Raw genomic sequence first — 15,711 nt, forward strand, 5'->3', positions numbered from 1 at the left:
ATCTCTTATTTTCTAGAGTTTTCTGTGGCCATGTGACTTGTTCTGATCCATAGAATGCAGCAGGAGTGATATGCTGGGACTTCATAGTCAGGCTTAAGGGCTTTAGCTTCTGCTTTCACGCTCTTGGGATCCAGCTACCGTGGAAAGAAGCTCTCATCAGCAGCCACAAGATGAGAGACCTTGTGGAGGGAGGGAGGCCTAGCCAGCACCTCGCTTTTGGAAGCACGCCACTGGGGTGCAGAACTAGTGAGGGCAGCCCTTGTAGCCCTTGTGGACATTCCATCCCTAGATGAGCTTCCAGGTGAACACAGCCCTGAGCAGCCCCAATAGTACCATGTGGAACAGAACAACTCAGCTGAGCCCCAGATAATCCACAAAATTGTGAAAAATAATACTTAAACAATTGTAGATCGTCAGGAAGTTGCAAAGATAGTACAGAGTCTATCTAGTTCTAAAAGATTTTTGTCACCCCCAAAGGAGACACCATGCCCATTAAGCTGTCACTCCCCATTCCTCCCCTCCCCTGGGTCCTGGCACTCAATGACTTTATGTCTCTGTGGGGTTACTTCTTGTGAATATGTCATATAAACGGAGTCATACAACATGTGACCTTTTGTGTCTGCGTTCTTTCACTGATCATAAATGTTTCTAAGGTTCATCAACTTTTCCATAAATCTGAAACTATTCCAAAATTTAAAGGCTAATTTAGAAAACAGAACAGTGAGCCTTCTGCTGCTGCCCCAGAGTGCCCTGCAGAGGTAGACTCTCCCTGCGAGCAGGGCTGTGCTAAGAGACCCCCTTGTGCAGCTGGAGGCATTTGACCATGAGCTCCTCGTCACCCAGATGAGCTGGGTGGCCCTGCAGGCTGCATTTCCTGTCACGTGCCCCATGCAGCAGCACTGGCTGCTGATTCAGTACCAGCTGGCCTTGACCATGGGCCCCATGAGCACCTGGGAGCCAGAGTCCCCAAGACAGCCTCTATGACTTCAAGTCAGATAAGCTCTTGCCTCAGAGGCAGGAGCCAGGGGCCTTGACGGGGACGAGGGGTTATTAAGGACTTGGTGGGATATTCATCCTAGAGAAAGCGGCCAAGGCAGCCCCACTTCTGTGTGAGTGTCAGGATGGGGGTGGGGGTCTCACCTGGCACACAGCTGACCAGGAGAGCAATGTCTCCACACGGAGAGCTGTTCCTGGGCACACGTGCCATATGCACATGTGTATGTATGTGTGACTCTGCATTTATAAATTTGGCACATGCACTGCCATGGGAACATACTATTTACATTTACATGTAAACACAACTAAAACATTCCAACTGAAGTACACTGTGAGCTCCAGCATTTCCTGTGGGTGGCCGTCCTCAGGTGTGAGTCTGCCTGTCTGGGACAAGGTGAGCCTGGCGATGGCTGCTGTGCCACACAGCCCCTTCCTGTTGTCCCCGCCTCTTGACCTTGGCCCATGACCCCAGACCCGAGCTGGGGGGCAGGGGCGGACAGAGTTCTGGGTCAGGACGTCACAGGCTGGCTGTGGGGACAAGCAAGAACTTCCTGGGGCTCCGACCTGGACATGAGGGCTACGTAGCTCAGGGCTGGCTGGGGAGGGCTGTGGGCAGAGACTCGCGCATCTGCAAAGCCACCCGGGGTTACCCGCGAGGACGCCCACCTCTGCTTCTCTGGAATCTTCGAGGACCAGACCTCTGGTAGGAGCCTACCTGTCGCCTGAACGGTGGCGTCCTTGCTTAGGGCATCTCGGGGAAGAGCCGGGACGTCGGGGCAGAGGCCTGAGGGTGGGTGGGGCATGGGGGCGGGGCGGAGGCTGGGCCACAAGGCTCGCGGAGCAGCAGCGCCACCTGGTGGCCAACCCGTCCCCGGCTCAGACGGAGGTCGGGCGCCGCCCTGGGGAGCTGATCTACAGACCCAGCTTACTGACCTGAACAGAATAGTGGCGGAAACGCTGGGGCTGGAGGGGTGTGTTGTTTTATGGCGCACCACACCCAGAGTGTCTCTCCCTCTTGCCACACAGCCGAAGTGCTGCGAGTAGGGTCTCAGTGCCAGGGGCGGGGCTCACTGGAGCCTGTGGGCTGCAGCCTTCTGGCCCTGCCCTCCCTGGGAACGGCAGACTGCATGCAGACCTGCAGGGGTGACTGCAGAGGTGACGGCATCTTCAAGCCACCCCAGTGAGGGCCCCGGAGACTTCTTGTACCTTCAAGCTATCCGGGAGCATAAAGGGGGATTAAAAAGAAAAACTGAGCAAGTGACCTGTCAAGTGGTAGTTAGCACCACCTGGGGCGATTCACACCACTTCCTGACGGTGCATGCCATGCGAGTAATGTCATATCTGTATTCCCAAGGACACTGGGGCGGAATCAGGGACGGCCCCTATACGGCGGGAACTGAGTGGGAAGAACAGGCCCAGGGTGTCTGGTCAGGAGCAGCTCCAGGGGCTGCGTGTTGGGCTCCTGGTAGCTGGCCCTCTCCCCAGGGTGCAGGGAGGGAAAAGGGAAAGGACCCCACACTGTTCACACGGATACCTTTTAAAGGAGATTTTTATGTTATCTCTTCATGCTCCCAAACTGTCCAGAAACAAGGAATAGCAGGAAACAGACTAAGCAGCTTCCATCCAGCCCAGAAAAAGGGCTAAAGCCACGAAACGGAGCAGTTCTACAGCTCACTTCAGCGTGGCCACAACAGCAAACGGTTTAGAAGACAAAGCCCAGAAGGTGAGAAAGTGAAGAGCCTGAAGTATCCCTGAGGGCGCCGAGCCCACCCTGGCCCTGGGCCTCCTCTCCCCGAGGCCTCCCACTCCTCCCTGAAGTCCTCTCTGATCACTAAAGCTGCGGCTTGGCCCGAATACCGGGCTGATGGCCCCAGGCTCTTAATCTGCGGCAGTGTCTGCCTGGTCACTGTCCCTTCACCCCGGCAGGAGACTGGCCTCCTTCTCCACCAGCCGGCTGACCGTGCGCAGGGCCAGGGGCAGGGCCGTGTTGGTGTCCCGGTGGTAGCGGGGCTCGCACACCTCCACACTCGGCGTGAGCACAAACTGGGCCACGCTGGGCATCTTCAGCAGGTTCAGCAGCTCTGTGGCCCGGGTGCAGATGGCTTCTGAGTCCTCCTCACTGTGCACAGAGCCAGTGGCCGGGCTCTGGGCCAGGGTCCTCATCTTTGACAGTAACAGAGAGACCCTGGGGACAAGAGGGTCCCACCAGTCAGCTGCAGACACACCCCTCACGTGGAAAAGGGTCAGTGTGGAGAGGCCCAGTCCCCGAAGGCACCCAGCTAGGGAGGCTTTTGCTCTTCGGTGCCCACCGCCCTGGTGCATCCAGCTGACACAACCTAGCCACCCACGTCCAAACAAGACCCTTGTGCTCCTGGGACTATTTCAAGACACCTGGGACAGGGAAGACCTCAGAAGCCACGTCCTTTCCCCATGTAAGGCCAACAGGTTTTCCTCTCCCCACTCACTAACTAGGTACCTGGGGATCAGGTCTTGGCTGCGGGAGGCCAGCTTGGTCAGTGTAGTCATGAGCACAGTGATGACCTGTGGTGGACACTTGGGCAGGGTAGCAGAGGGGCGGGATTGGGCGACCTCGAATAGCAGGGCCTCCAGGGCTTCAAAGAACTTGTTGATCTGCTCCACGGTGCACCGCCTGTCACAGGTTACCGACAGGTACTCGCCAACGGCCCACACCTAGGCCCGGGAACAGAGGCTCAGCACACGCCCTGGTCTTGTCTGTCAGGAGGGACAGGAGGCCGGCATGGGCCTTACCACACTGGTGAGCATGCTTGCTCTGCTGTGGATGCCACTCACGCTTCCCACGAACTCCAGGAGGTCCTTGGCCAGCTCAACCACCAGGGAGGGCTTCAGCTTACACAGGGCCAAGAACTGGGAGCTCAGCACCCTGCCAAGAGCCGACACACAGGCTCTAGACCCCGAGACCACCCCCCATCAGCTCACCCCCTCCAGTTGAGCAGGGAAGGCTCTGAGCAGCCAGGTGAAGGCTGCGCCCTCATGTCAGGAACTGAGGATCATGCTCGTCCCTAGAGGAAGCCCCTGCCTCACTGGGGAGAAGGCTGGGGCCAGCACTGTCCTAGGTCCAGGGCTTGACAGTGGAGTGAGGACAAGCCTGCCTGTATTGGGCATTCAGAAAGAATGACCCAGGGGACAGGAGAGTCTGGAAGAGAGATCTGAATCAGCCCTGCAGAAGACAGGCTTTGGGTAACATTCTGGATCCGGGATTGAGAGGAAATGCCAGGGCTGGGTATGGGGCTAAAGGTGGGGGTGGCAGGATCTGAGACTGCTGAGAGCAGCCTAGAAGAGAGGATGATGCTAAGAAGTCCAAGACAGGATGTGCTCGATGTCAGGTGTCAGCGACATCTGCCAGGGGCTGCAGGAGGGACCCACCTGTGTACGTGAGCTTCATACAGTGGGACCTGGTAAAGTGCATCACTTCTCTCCAGGAGCAGCAGCGCCAGATGGTTGGTCAGGACCCCATCAGCAACCTGGGGGCCAAGAGCGAGCACCAGGCTCTGTCTCACCCCAACCAAACACCATCCACCATCCACTGCTGCCCTTGCGAGGTGAGGCCACAACGGGGTGGGGGGCAGTGAGGGGCCAGGGCCTCCTCATCTACTGCCCTCCCAAGCGGCCCTCCCCAACACTTGGGGCCAGGCGGACCGAGCTGCAAGCGTCCAGGGAGCTGGGAGAGAACTGGCCCAGAGGGAAAGGAAACCCTTCGAATTGGCAGCCCCACACTGGCCCTCAGTGGAGGCCCCACTTCTGTTCTGTGGCTTCCTTTGCTGAATCTGCTCTGCAAGGCCAGGGGCACAGTCTCGCTCAGCTCAGGGTGCACACAGACCACTCGGCCCCACATCCAGCCCTCCTCTGCCTGTGGCTGAGTGTCACATTGGTAAAGCTCCCCAGGAGCAGCTGAGGCGGGAACCACTGGCCTATGGAAACCTTTACTTTGGTCTTGAATGAAGCTGCCTGCACACGTCAAAGGTGGTAGAGGCACCAGGGGACACTGGCCCCAGCTATGCCACTGGCCCTAGGGCCTCTCCTTCACCCCCCCATCCTGGGGATGGGAGACAGGACCTGGCCAGGCTGCAGTCTGTGACTCTCCCTGATCCTCACCATGGCTGTGGACAGCGGGTGCAGCAGAACGGGATTCTCTGCAGAATTCAAGGGCAATGCAACAGTCCTCGTTCTGCGCTAGCCCCTCTGGCCCCCTGGTGGTGTGTGAAGCCCGTAGGGTGGGAGACCTGGGCAGTGGACTCACCTGGGTCACTGCTGAAAAGAACACCTGGAGCAGAGTGGGCACAGCCTCAGCACACTGGGCCACACGGGCGCAGCTGGCCATGGGCTGAAGCAACCGGTGGAGTGGGGTCAACCTGGGGACATGCAGGTGGCCCACTGAGTGCCACATACCCCCCACCCGTTGACCACAGACATGCTCCAAACACGTAAAACCATGTGATCCCATGGGCTGGGGCCTGCAGGGAAGGCGGGAGGCCTGGAGACATCAGTGCACCTGGGATAGTGAAGCAGTCAGGGGTAGAGCTGGGGTCAGGAGCCCCGAGTGTCAGTCCTGCCCTCCCACTTCCTGGGGTGTGCTGGGCCTCAGCCTCTCCACCTGCCAAATGGAGCATTCACTGCCCCAACCTCGCAGGATTAACGAGGACTGAACTGAGCCGCTGAAAGCACTAAGCACAGCACCCACACCCAGCAGACGTTCAGTGATGTGGGCTTGCCCTTAGGTGGTGGTGACGATGGCTGCTGCCCAGGTTGAGAAGTGGGGACACAGTCCCATCTCAAGCACAAAGCACCCAGGCCTCAGTGCAGGACCTCAGCAGGCCCCATCCCGTGGCCACAGCCTGGCTTATCCCCTGCCCAAGGCCCCACCTCTCCATGGTGCCACTGGCCTTGGTGCGCAGCAGGTGCTGGAAGAGACCCTGGAACCTTGGGTCCCGGAAAGCCTCCAGGCAGCTGGGCGTCCTGAGAGAGGTGTCCCAGAGTGGCCTCTCAGATGGGGCCGGCAATGACCTGTGAGAGGACAGATGCCCGAGACCAAGCCGGGAGATGGGCCCTTGGCTCAGGCCAATCACAGTCCAATTTGGCCTCTGACCACCGGGGCACCCACTTGTCAGGGAGACACTGTCAAGCAGATGCCACTGTAACATCACAGCGCCCTGAGCCAGCAGTATGCCTTAGGGTGACGGGGAAGGACTGTGGGGCAAAGCCCCTGGGACAATCCACTGCTGATCTCCAGGGCTGGGGGCTGCCCTCAGTGGGTGGTGAGGGGCCAGAGATGTGTTCTGCATTGGAGGTGGCTTTGCAGGGCAGAGACAGCCGGGTGCAGAGGAGGAATAAGGAGGGGCCGTGGTGCTGGTGGGTCGGGAGTGGTGAGGAGGGGCTGGGGGCAGTGGCGGTACAGTAGTGCCCACCTGAGCTGCAGGTCCAGGGCCGCGGTCAGGCAGGGCAGGTCCAACAGTGCATGCAGCATCTCCAGGGCTGTGCCGGCGTCTACCAGGGCCGGGAGGAGCAACACAAACTCGGAGGTGAGGGGTGGGCTGTTCCAGGCCAGGAACTGCAGGGACAAGGGCAGCGGCTCAGGTCACAGAGGCAGCGAGCCACCACGACCACGTTACTGCTGTCACCAATGCACCATCCTGAGGCAGGGGTGTCTTTGTCAGCCCTCTCTCCATCTCTCCCTACTCTGTGTGGTTGGGAGTCTGAAATATTCCCCTCAAACTTTTTTTTTTTTTTTGGCTTTTGCATCCACTTTCACACAAGTGATTAAACCAATCATTTCATTATTTTTCTCTCTAGGAAAAAGACTAAGTCTCCAACTGGGTTGAAAAGACCACATGGTGAGGTGCTGGTTGCCAAAGACACATCAAAAACCCATGGCACCAAGGGCCATGCTCCCAGGTGAGGAAATCCGACTAGATGACGAGCCTGTACGAGCTCCGTGAGAACACACTCACCGAGTCAGGCAACTATCCCCTCCCCAAAGGGCCTGCATGTGGCTTTCTCTGATGGTAGCAACACTTTAAATGACACCCCACCTCATCCTGCACCCCACATGCCAGGCCTTAGACCCAGCAGGCTCTACACTCACAGCCAGAACCTGCCTTGAGCCCTCACGGGAAGAGCGGAGATGGCTGGGCCCTCACGTCCCTGCCTGAGTATACCTTAAAGAGGTTAGGGAAGTTCAACTTGAAAACACTGAGATTCCCGCTGAACAGGTGAAGGTTGTCCCTGCAGAACTGGATGAACTCAAAGGCCAGCATCGGGCTGTGGAAGAGTTCTGAGGGGACCCTGGTGAACAGGTGCTGGTAGATGGCTTCCGAGTCCACCGCAGCTGCCTCCCCTGAAAAGTGCCGCAATCCATCAGGGCAGATGACCCTGCCCAACACTGGTGTCTTGAACTTGGCATGGAAATGCTTCTCTGTGGCTGGTTGGGGCCGCTTAGGGTCGCTAGCCACGTCTCTATGGCCATATGTGTCTCCAGGACACCAAAGCGTCTGAGACGTCTCACACGGGCCAGGTAAGCTCTACTCTGGCTACCCCTTCCCAGGGGCCACGGACCAGCTCCTGTGAGTAGTGCCAGCTATGGAGAACACTTTTTGGAAGATGCTGGTTCCCCGACTTTTGGGTTTTCGGGGCCAGTGACACATCAAGTGTTTTGAGAACGACAAACTTGACAAGGTGTCGCTATCTAAAAATTTAAAAACTCCCACCATCTAGCCCCAGCAGTCCATAAAAGGAATAGTGTCCTAAAAATGGAGGAACAGCACCCCATCAGGACAAACAGCACTCTCCACGCGAGCATGTGGAGTTCCCTGCGCCGGCTCACCGTGGTCCAGGAAGAACTGGGCAAGAGGCAGCAGCGCCCGCACGCAGCCCAGCCCCCCGCTTAGCCGTCCGTGCAGGGCCTTCAGGCAGGAGAGGGTGCGGTACAGGAAGGAGGGGTCCTGCCGGCACAGCACGTCCAGGACCAGTATGGCTTCCACCAGGCACTGCAGGGACACCAAGGCCACGTCACACAGGCCAAGCACGCCAGCCTCCCCTGCCAGCCCCGCCAGCCACTTACAGCTTTCTGCAGGTCAGAGTCCCCCTTCCTCAGGGCTCCTGGGAGGAGGGAAGAAAGTCAACTGTCTCTGCCTCGGCCTCACAACAACCCAGTGAGAAGGTGCCTGTGCTCTGGAAGCTCGAGGTGAGGACAGTGAATGACTGACTGGGACAGGAGGGGCAGGGTGGGCTAGAGAGCAGGCCCCTGGGAAGACGTAAGGCCCCCGGGGACTGCCACTGCCACCGGGGTGCAGGCAGGGCAGGGCACGGAACCAGGGGACTCAGGTGCAGCCTGAACAGCACAGGTTCTGTCCAAAGCTGCGCTCCCTGGGGTTGACTCTCAGAAACAAAAAGCACCCCTGCCCGAAACTAACCACCTGGGGACCCCAGCCTCTGCTGGGCAGCAACTCAGTGAACATCTGCTTCACTCCATGGGAGGAGTCGAGCCTGGGGGACAGCACCCTGGAGCAGGGTCCAGCTTCAGCCAGGGACTTACGCCGGTTACTCTGCTCGATGAGGCGCTGGCAGTACTCGAAGGCCACCTCCCTCAGCCGTTCCCGGGGGGGCAGCAGGCGGCTGGCAGTGGAGGTGGCGGACAGCACAGACAGGGTGGAGCCCTCCATCTCTGACTTGTCATCTGTGGGAGAACAGAACGCTCAGCAGGGCGGGGATGCGGCTCCAAAAACGAAGCCTCCCGGAGGGCATGAGGCGAGTCACTATTGGCAACGCCAAGCCCCCAGGGCCCACAACCCGCCCTGGCTGCTTTCCCCAGCACTGAACACTCAAATGTAGTCAAGTTTTCTGCCTACAACAAGTACACAGAGCGTACAGACTGCTAGTTGGTTTTACTTTCTATAAACTGAAGGTCTGTAGACGAGAAATCCAGTGAAGTTGTCCCAGTTATCTTATGGGGGTCCGCCTTACATGACTACTCTGGCTTCTCCTGCGCATCACATGAGGGTCGCCCATGGATCTTAGAAGGGCATCCCACGGCCTTTGAAGGCTCAGCCAGGAGGCCCACGATGCCAGGCAGTGTTCTCAGCTCAGCTCCGAGGCAGCTGGTCTCTGCTGCCTGGCCTCTCACCCGCGCCTGACTCCCAATGTACCTGCACCTGACCCGGGGTGTACCCGTGTCCCACTGAGGCCCACCTGCCTCCTACCCTCATCTGACCTGGATGCCACCTTCGTCCCACCCTTGGCACACCTGCATCTGGGGCACTGGGGTCCTCAGGGCTGCTATGCAGAAGCCACGCCCGCAGCATGGAGAAGGCCTGCACGTTCAGCCACTGGTCCTCCGTGAAGTGCTGGCCCGTGGAGAGCACCGTGAAGAAGTCTGTGGCCACTGCCCCATCCACCTCGGTGATGGGGCCTGGCTGTGGGAGGAAACACAGGTGGGACTACAGGGCTCTCTGGGCTGGGGTAGGCAGGGGGTGCTGAAGCCAAGAAGAAAGCTGACAGGCTCACAGCTACTCAGAAGGGTGCAGAAGATCCCCTCCTTCTCCATGAACGTGAGCTCGAGCATGGCCCAGGGATGTGAAGCCCGGGATCTGCACTGCCCCGCCCTGTTGTAATGCCTGGCATCATGTAAGGATCCATATCCTTGTAGATCTGGGCAGTGGCCCACCCTCTGTGAGATGCTAAAATGCTGCGCTGATCCCTGGTTAGATGCATGTCACAGGTCTGCCACAGACCACAGATCCCCAAAGACACACAAGGCTGGGGGGAGAGCAGTGACCCCGCCTGACCCTCCCGCAGCAGTGGAGGCAGGAAGTGAGGGGTCATCATGGAACCAGGCGGAAGGACAGGAGTCAATGGGAACCTGCCAGCAGCACAGAAGGAGGTTTCTGATTCTTGGGTCCCTGAGGTACCAAAGCAGCTCTGGTCTCACCTGCCGGGCTCTGGGTGTGGAGAAGAAGCCCCCGGTGTGCGGGAGCCCTTGCTGGATGCTGGCGTAGCGGAGCCAGTCGACCAGCCTCTTGCTGAGCAGGTTGGTCTGGTCTGCAGAGAGCAGAGGGGACCACGCTGGGGGTAATGGTTAAATCCAGGGCCTCCCAGCCCCACCTGATGCCAGAAGATCTTTCTCATAGAACAGGCAGCTGCTCCCAATGGGGACCTGTAGAGTCCCCACACTCAGTCCTCCCTAGACGCAACCCAGAGCAGCTGTGGGGCTCACCAGACTCCCTGACCTGCCTTCTCCATGCCACCCCATGCATGGGACACCTTAGGAAAGGAGCTGGGGAGGCCAGTCCTTGCCCAGGCCTCTCAGGAAGGGGCCCCACATACCTTCCCGGAGGGTGCCTGGGGCCAGGCTGACCACTTTCGACAGGATGGGAAGGAGGTGTCTGACACTGGGCCCCTCGGGCTGCCGGCTCTCTAGGGCCTTCAGAACATGCTGGCCCATGGTTCTGACCTCCTCTCTTCTGTCACCCTTCAAATCAAACAGGCCAAGTGCTGAAGCACTGACATGCCCTGAGTGCAGAAGTGAGATCACCTCTTGCCCCCATTGCAAAAGTCTGCAAGAAACCCCTTGAGAACATCAGTTCTCAAGACCCCTGTTTAGGGGGGTGGGAAGGAGGACACTGAGCCCAGCCTGCCCAGCACAGTGCAGAGAGGTCCCTGCGCCAGCCTGTAGCCTCCCTATCCAGGGAGTCTCATCACCAAGGCGGGAAGGGGTGGGAACTCAGCTGATTTAATACTAAAAACACAGTAGCAGCTGCTGTGGACCTGGCCACAGCTGCAGGACATGCTGTCTTCATTAGTTCTCAAGGGACACACAGCAGAAACCCTAACACGACACAGAGGAAGACTTCCCCATGTGGGTTCAGAGTCGGGTTGGCAGGGGCCACTGGTGTGAGTGTAAGGCTCAGGGTTCCAGCTACCTCAGAGCCAGACAGCAGTAAGCGACAGAGATGGTGAGGCTGAGCCTGATCCTCGTCTGACACAAGGGCTCACCTTCCCCTGTCTTCCAGGGCACGGCTGTTTGCTGACACCTGCCCACTGCACACTCTCATACGGGGCACACCACACTGCCTGGCCGCCTGACGGAGTCCACATTCTCAGCCTGGGGGCCATGACATGCAGCTTGCTGAATTTCAGTTTTATGTATCAGGTACATTCTTTAAATCAAGCAGGTAAAATAGAATTTCAGTGATAGAGTAAAATATCAGTCTTTAAATGGCTGCACATGACTCCGTAGCCCACATGCTTAGCAATCCCCTTCCAATTTTCCAGTATAAGAAGTGACAGTTCTTTGAACAAGAAGCTGGTCCCAGGTCAGGGCAGGAAAAGAAGCAGACGAGCTGGGCTGTCTTTCCATACCCCCGAGGCAGCAAGCCCAGCACTACCGGGGTCATCGTAAGGTGCCTCAGGGCACCCTGTGGAGGCTCCCGGGGCTTTGGAGTAGAGGAGCCGAGCACCCATTAGGATGACAGCAGCCATGGAGCACGAGACCCCAAACACGCTGACGCCCACCAGCTCCTCCTGACACCAAAACCAAAACAGTGCCCGCTGCTGCCTGTGGTGTGGTGCAAGCCAGCTCGTGGCTCTGAAAACTGGCAAAGAGAGGAACAGAGGGCGAGTCCTGTCTCACTGTGCCCTCTGTGCACACACTGCACCACCGGGTGACCAAAGAGCAGAGGCAGCCAAGTGCCTCTTACAGAAAGCAGCCTGTTGCAGCCCCTAACGAGTCACTCCATTCACACGCTGAGCGTCCAGAGCTGCTCCTGTCACAGCGGGACAGGAAGGATGAACAAGCACCTGGCCGCAGATGTGGCAGAACCCCCCAGCCTGGATTAAGCCCCTTGGATGAAGTGTGCAGAAACACTGAGGACAGAGGGAGGGGGGACCCCACTCCTGAGGCAGGCACTTAGTCCAGGCTGTGGGGCCCACAGAAACCCACCCAATCTCTTCCACAAATACACTGTCAGGGAAGGAAAGATGAGTCCCTATCCTTAAGAAAGACACAAAGAAGTAGGTAGAAATGTTAAGATATCTGGGATTTGTTTCTAAGTGATTTGGGAATGGGGGGCAGAGGAGGGGCTGGAGGCAGGGTGTTCATTATGTGGCTCTTTCTACTTTCATACAATTTTTTTTTTCCTTTTTGTCTTTTTTACTGACCGGTAACGGGATCGCAACCCTCAGTGTCGCGCCGGTACCGGGGAGGGGACCGGCAACAGGATCGCAACCCTTGGTGTTGCACCCGCACCACGCTCAGCCAGTGAGCGGGAACCGGTCTTCACATGGGATCCGAACCCTCGGCGGGAGCGCCGCCGCGCTCCCAAGCGGCGCACTCTCCAGTGCACCACCGGGCCGGCCCAAGACACAAAGAAGTAGGTAGAAATGTTAAGATATCTGGGATTTGTTTCTAAGTGATTTGGGAATGGGGGGCAGAGGAGGGGCTGGAGGCAGGGTGTTCATTATGTGGCTCTTTCTACTTTCATACAATTTTTTTTTTCCTTTTTGTCTTTTTTACTGACCGGTAACGGGATCGCAACCCTCAGTGTCGCGCCGGTACCGGGGAGGGGACCGGCAACAGGATCGCAACCCTTGGTGTTGCACCCGCACCACGCTCAGCCAGTGAGCGGGAACCGGTCTTCACATGGGATCCGAACCCTCGGCGGGAGCGCCGCCGCGCTCCCAAGCGGCGCACTCTCCAGTGCGCCACCAGGCTGGCCCATACTTTCATACAATTTTAAAGGCAACTGTGCCTGGACTCAGGGCTGCTGCTCAGTACCATGAGGGGCCTGAGCCACTGCCTGTCACCATGTGCACCCCAGGGGCCTCCTAGTCGCCAAAGGACAAGGCTGCCCCTGGTCCTTCCAGAAGTACTTACAAATGGGACAGGAGTGGTGCAGGCAGGTGCTTCAAAACGGCTACTGAGAGCACAGACTTCTCTGCTCGCTCTACCAAGGATGTCACTTATAAACTAAAATCCATTTCCTCTCTTGAGTTCCTCTCACAGCAACCAGTCATCAGGTGTGAAAACACTTACAAAGGGCACTGTCCAATTGTGAAGGCTGCCACTCTACCAGCATCATCAGTGCCACCCTACGCATGTCCAGGAATGTCAGCAAAGCAGCCCAGACCTTGCGGCCTGACTTAGACTTTCCAAGGGATGGGGGAAGACAGGAAGAAGGGGAGCAGGAACAGGCAGGTTCCAGCTTGCTCCAGACAAATCTGAGTACCAGGCATCCTGGCCCAAGTAAGGCAGTGATAAAAACTGTTGAAGGGAATGGGAACCCAGGCCGTGAGAGCCCACGCAGCACACTGGCACACACATGGGGGCGAAGGCCAGCCTGTCGGGTTCTCCCGAAGCCCCAGGACCACCTGGGGTAAGACAGCCAACTGAAGCGGTGACAATTACCTTACCTGCGCCAAGAGCACAGAGGCCACCAGACTCAGCTGCCGGGTGTTCTGCGTGTGGTCACAGGACAGGGTCAGGCTGTTGGAGGGTGACATCTCTCTCAGGATGGCGGTGCAGAGAACCTGGAGCTGCTCGGGGCATGCAGGCAAGCAGAGGGTGGTCTGCAGCAGGTCCACACAGGTCTTCTCCAGCCTGGAAGGTGAGATCCCGGCAGGCGGGTGACACGTCACACCCATGGCAAGAGCACCCAGCACCCCAGAGAGCTGCCTGGGTCCCTCTGGCAGGTGGATAGAGCATTTCATATGTGAGAACCTTCAGCACTAGTTTAAGTGGACATAGGACTCAAACGACAAAGGAACATTTGCACCAATCTCGGTGTGGATGAGGGCACCCCATGGGCCACTGTGTTACACTCACCTTCGGTTATACTTTGTGGCTGAGACAATGAGGAAAAGCCTCTGAAGGGAGTCGACCACATCAGGCCCCAAGTCATTCTTCTGCAGCAGCTTACTGATCCGGGAACAGAACTTCTGTAGCTCCTCATCTTGGATCTCCCTAAACAAAGAGGACGTCAGCAACTGTCAAGGGACAACGAAGTGCTTCTCTGAGCTACAAAAGCATGACTGCTGGACAGGGGGAAATCCCTATTTAGTAGAGAAAGCCGGGTGTTGTGGGAGGAATGCGATTCCATCACCCAGTGCCCCACAAGATAAATTTGGTGATTATCTAAACTGGTTCCTCTCTCGCTGGGATTTAGTGATCCATCAGTCCCATAATTTACAACACCACACCTTTCTGATTTTATTATTCCAGGAGAACTGAAATCAATTGCTTTTAGGAGTCTCATTCAAATGTAAGGGAAATTTAGTCTAAGGTGTGATAGTTAGGATTTAGAGTTAGATATATTTTTAAATTAACCGAAGACAAAGAGACAGGAATAAGAATTTAAGGGCCGGCCCGGTGGCACACTGGAGAGTGCGCCGCTTGGGAGCGCGGCGGCGCTCCCTCCGAGGGTTCGGATCCCATGTGGAGACCGGTTCCCGCTCACTGGCTGAGCGCGGTGTGGGCGCAACACCAAGGGCTGCGATCCCGTTACTGGTCAGTAAAAAAGACAAAAAAGGAAAAAAAAAACACCTTTCTGATTTTATTATTCCAGGAGAACTGAAATCAATTGCTTTTAGGAGTCTCATTCAAATGTAAGGGAAATTTAGTCTAAGGTGTGATAGTTAGGATTTAGAGTTAGATATATTTTTAAATTAACCGAAGACAAAGAGACAGGAATAAGAATTTAAGGGCCGGCCCGGTGGCACACTGGAGAGTGCGCCGCTTGGGAGCGCGGCGGCGCTCCCTCCGAGGGTTCGGATCCCATGTGGAGACCGGTTCCCGCTCACTGGCTGAGCGCGGTGCGGGTGCAACACCGAGGGTTACGATCCCGTTGCCGGTCCCCGGTACGGGCGCGACACCGAGGGTTGCGATCCTGTTACCGGTCAGTAAAAACGACAAAAAGGAAAAAAAAAAAATTTAAATAGTGAGGGCTATTCCTTTTGTCTTTCATCCTTGAGTAGAATGTGAGCTGGGAATGAAGTTCTGAGTGGGTTTCAGTCTTTGTCTCCTGGTAAGCTCTTTGGAGTAAGCATGTCACATACTGAGTGAGATGCTAGGAGTTTTTATTTAATATAGTCCCTAACGTCAAATGAACTAGTATCTGTCCAGTATTGAAGGAGAGGCAGACTGTGCTGGACTTACTGGGAGACGGTGCTGCATATCCACAATGAATATCTCCGTATCTCTTTCTAGGAGATTTTTCAAAGGTTATTTTGACCAGAGATTTTTGTCCTATTCATAGACGTGAGAACTTAATCTACATTAAAGACCTTGCTCACTATAATCACAGAAACCTCTGCTACCTTCAAATTCCTGCTCAGGTGTCCCCTCCTCCGGGGACCCACCTTGTTCCGCCCCCGTCCCCCAAGTCTCCGGCACACGGCCTCCGCTCTGCGAGCCCCAGCCGCAGGCGCCGCAGGGAAGAGGCGCGGGGAGGGACGCCCGGGCCGCGGCTCCCCGCACCTGGCCTGGTGGAGCAGACTCTCCGCTCCCGCCGTGAACATCCCACCGCCGCCGTCCGGAGACCGGGCTCCGCGCGCTCGAGCCGCTGAGACCCCGGGAGCCCTGCCGGGCCCGCTTCGGACGCCGCCTCACGTTAACGGAACGGGCCTCCGCGGAGGTGCCGCCGGCTTCCGGGTCGCGTCACGTGCCGCGTCACGTGGGAGGACCGCCGG

General features: G+C 57.3%; 1 protein-coding gene across 2 annotated transcripts; it reads right to left on the reverse strand.

Annotated features, from left to right (window-relative positions):
- Positions 1–2,895: 2,895 nt before the first annotated feature.
- On the reverse strand, positions 2,896–15,568 carry LOC103597503 (AP-5 complex subunit zeta-1-like). 2 transcript variants are annotated; one of them, XM_008581359.1, is made up of 17 exons: positions 15,500–15,568; positions 13,850–13,987; positions 13,438–13,624; positions 10,354–10,498; positions 9,959–10,068; positions 9,275–9,443; positions 8,567–8,707; positions 8,093–8,130; positions 7,856–8,018; positions 7,191–7,369; positions 6,441–6,583; positions 5,899–6,039; positions 5,276–5,387; positions 4,402–4,499; positions 3,766–3,898; positions 3,473–3,687; positions 2,896–3,181 (listed from the first exon to the last, which is right to left on the reverse strand). In XM_008581359.1, the coding sequence occupies exons 1-17, from the start codon at positions 15,538–15,540 to the stop codon at positions 2,911–2,913; spliced, it is 2,424 nt and encodes an 807-aa protein (XP_008579581.1). In that variant the 5' UTR covers positions 15,541–15,568; the 3' UTR covers positions 2,896–2,910. The 2 variants fall into 2 exon arrangements, with proteins under 2 accessions (XP_008579581.1, XP_008579582.1); XM_008581360.1 differs by lacking the exons at positions 13,850–13,987; positions 15,500–15,568 and having other exon boundaries at positions 13,433–13,482.
- Between the last annotated feature and the right edge of the window lie 143 nt (positions 15,569–15,711).

The sequence above is a fragment of the Galeopterus variegatus genome, unplaced genomic scaffold, assembly GCF_000696425.1.
Source record: "Galeopterus variegatus unplaced genomic scaffold, G_variegatus-3.0.2 Scaffold2334, whole genome shotgun sequence".
NCBI classification, from domain to species: domain Eukaryota; kingdom Metazoa; phylum Chordata; class Mammalia; order Dermoptera; family Cynocephalidae; genus Galeopterus; species Galeopterus variegatus.

Bases quoted from the DNA above. Each gene is read 5' to 3' on its own strand.
- LOC103597503 (XM_008581359.1), bottom strand. From the start codon at position 15,540: ATGTTCACGGCGGGAGCGGAGAGTCTGCTCCACCAGGCCAG. The intron at 13,988-15,499 runs GTGCGGGGAGCC...CTCTTTGTTTAG, and splicing joins AGTCTGCTCCACCAGGCCAG to GGAGATCCAAGATGAGGAGC. The intron at 6,040-6,440 runs GTGGGCACTACT...GTCCTCTCACAG, and splicing joins GCCCTGGACCTGCAGCTCAG to GTCATTGCCGGCCCCATCTG.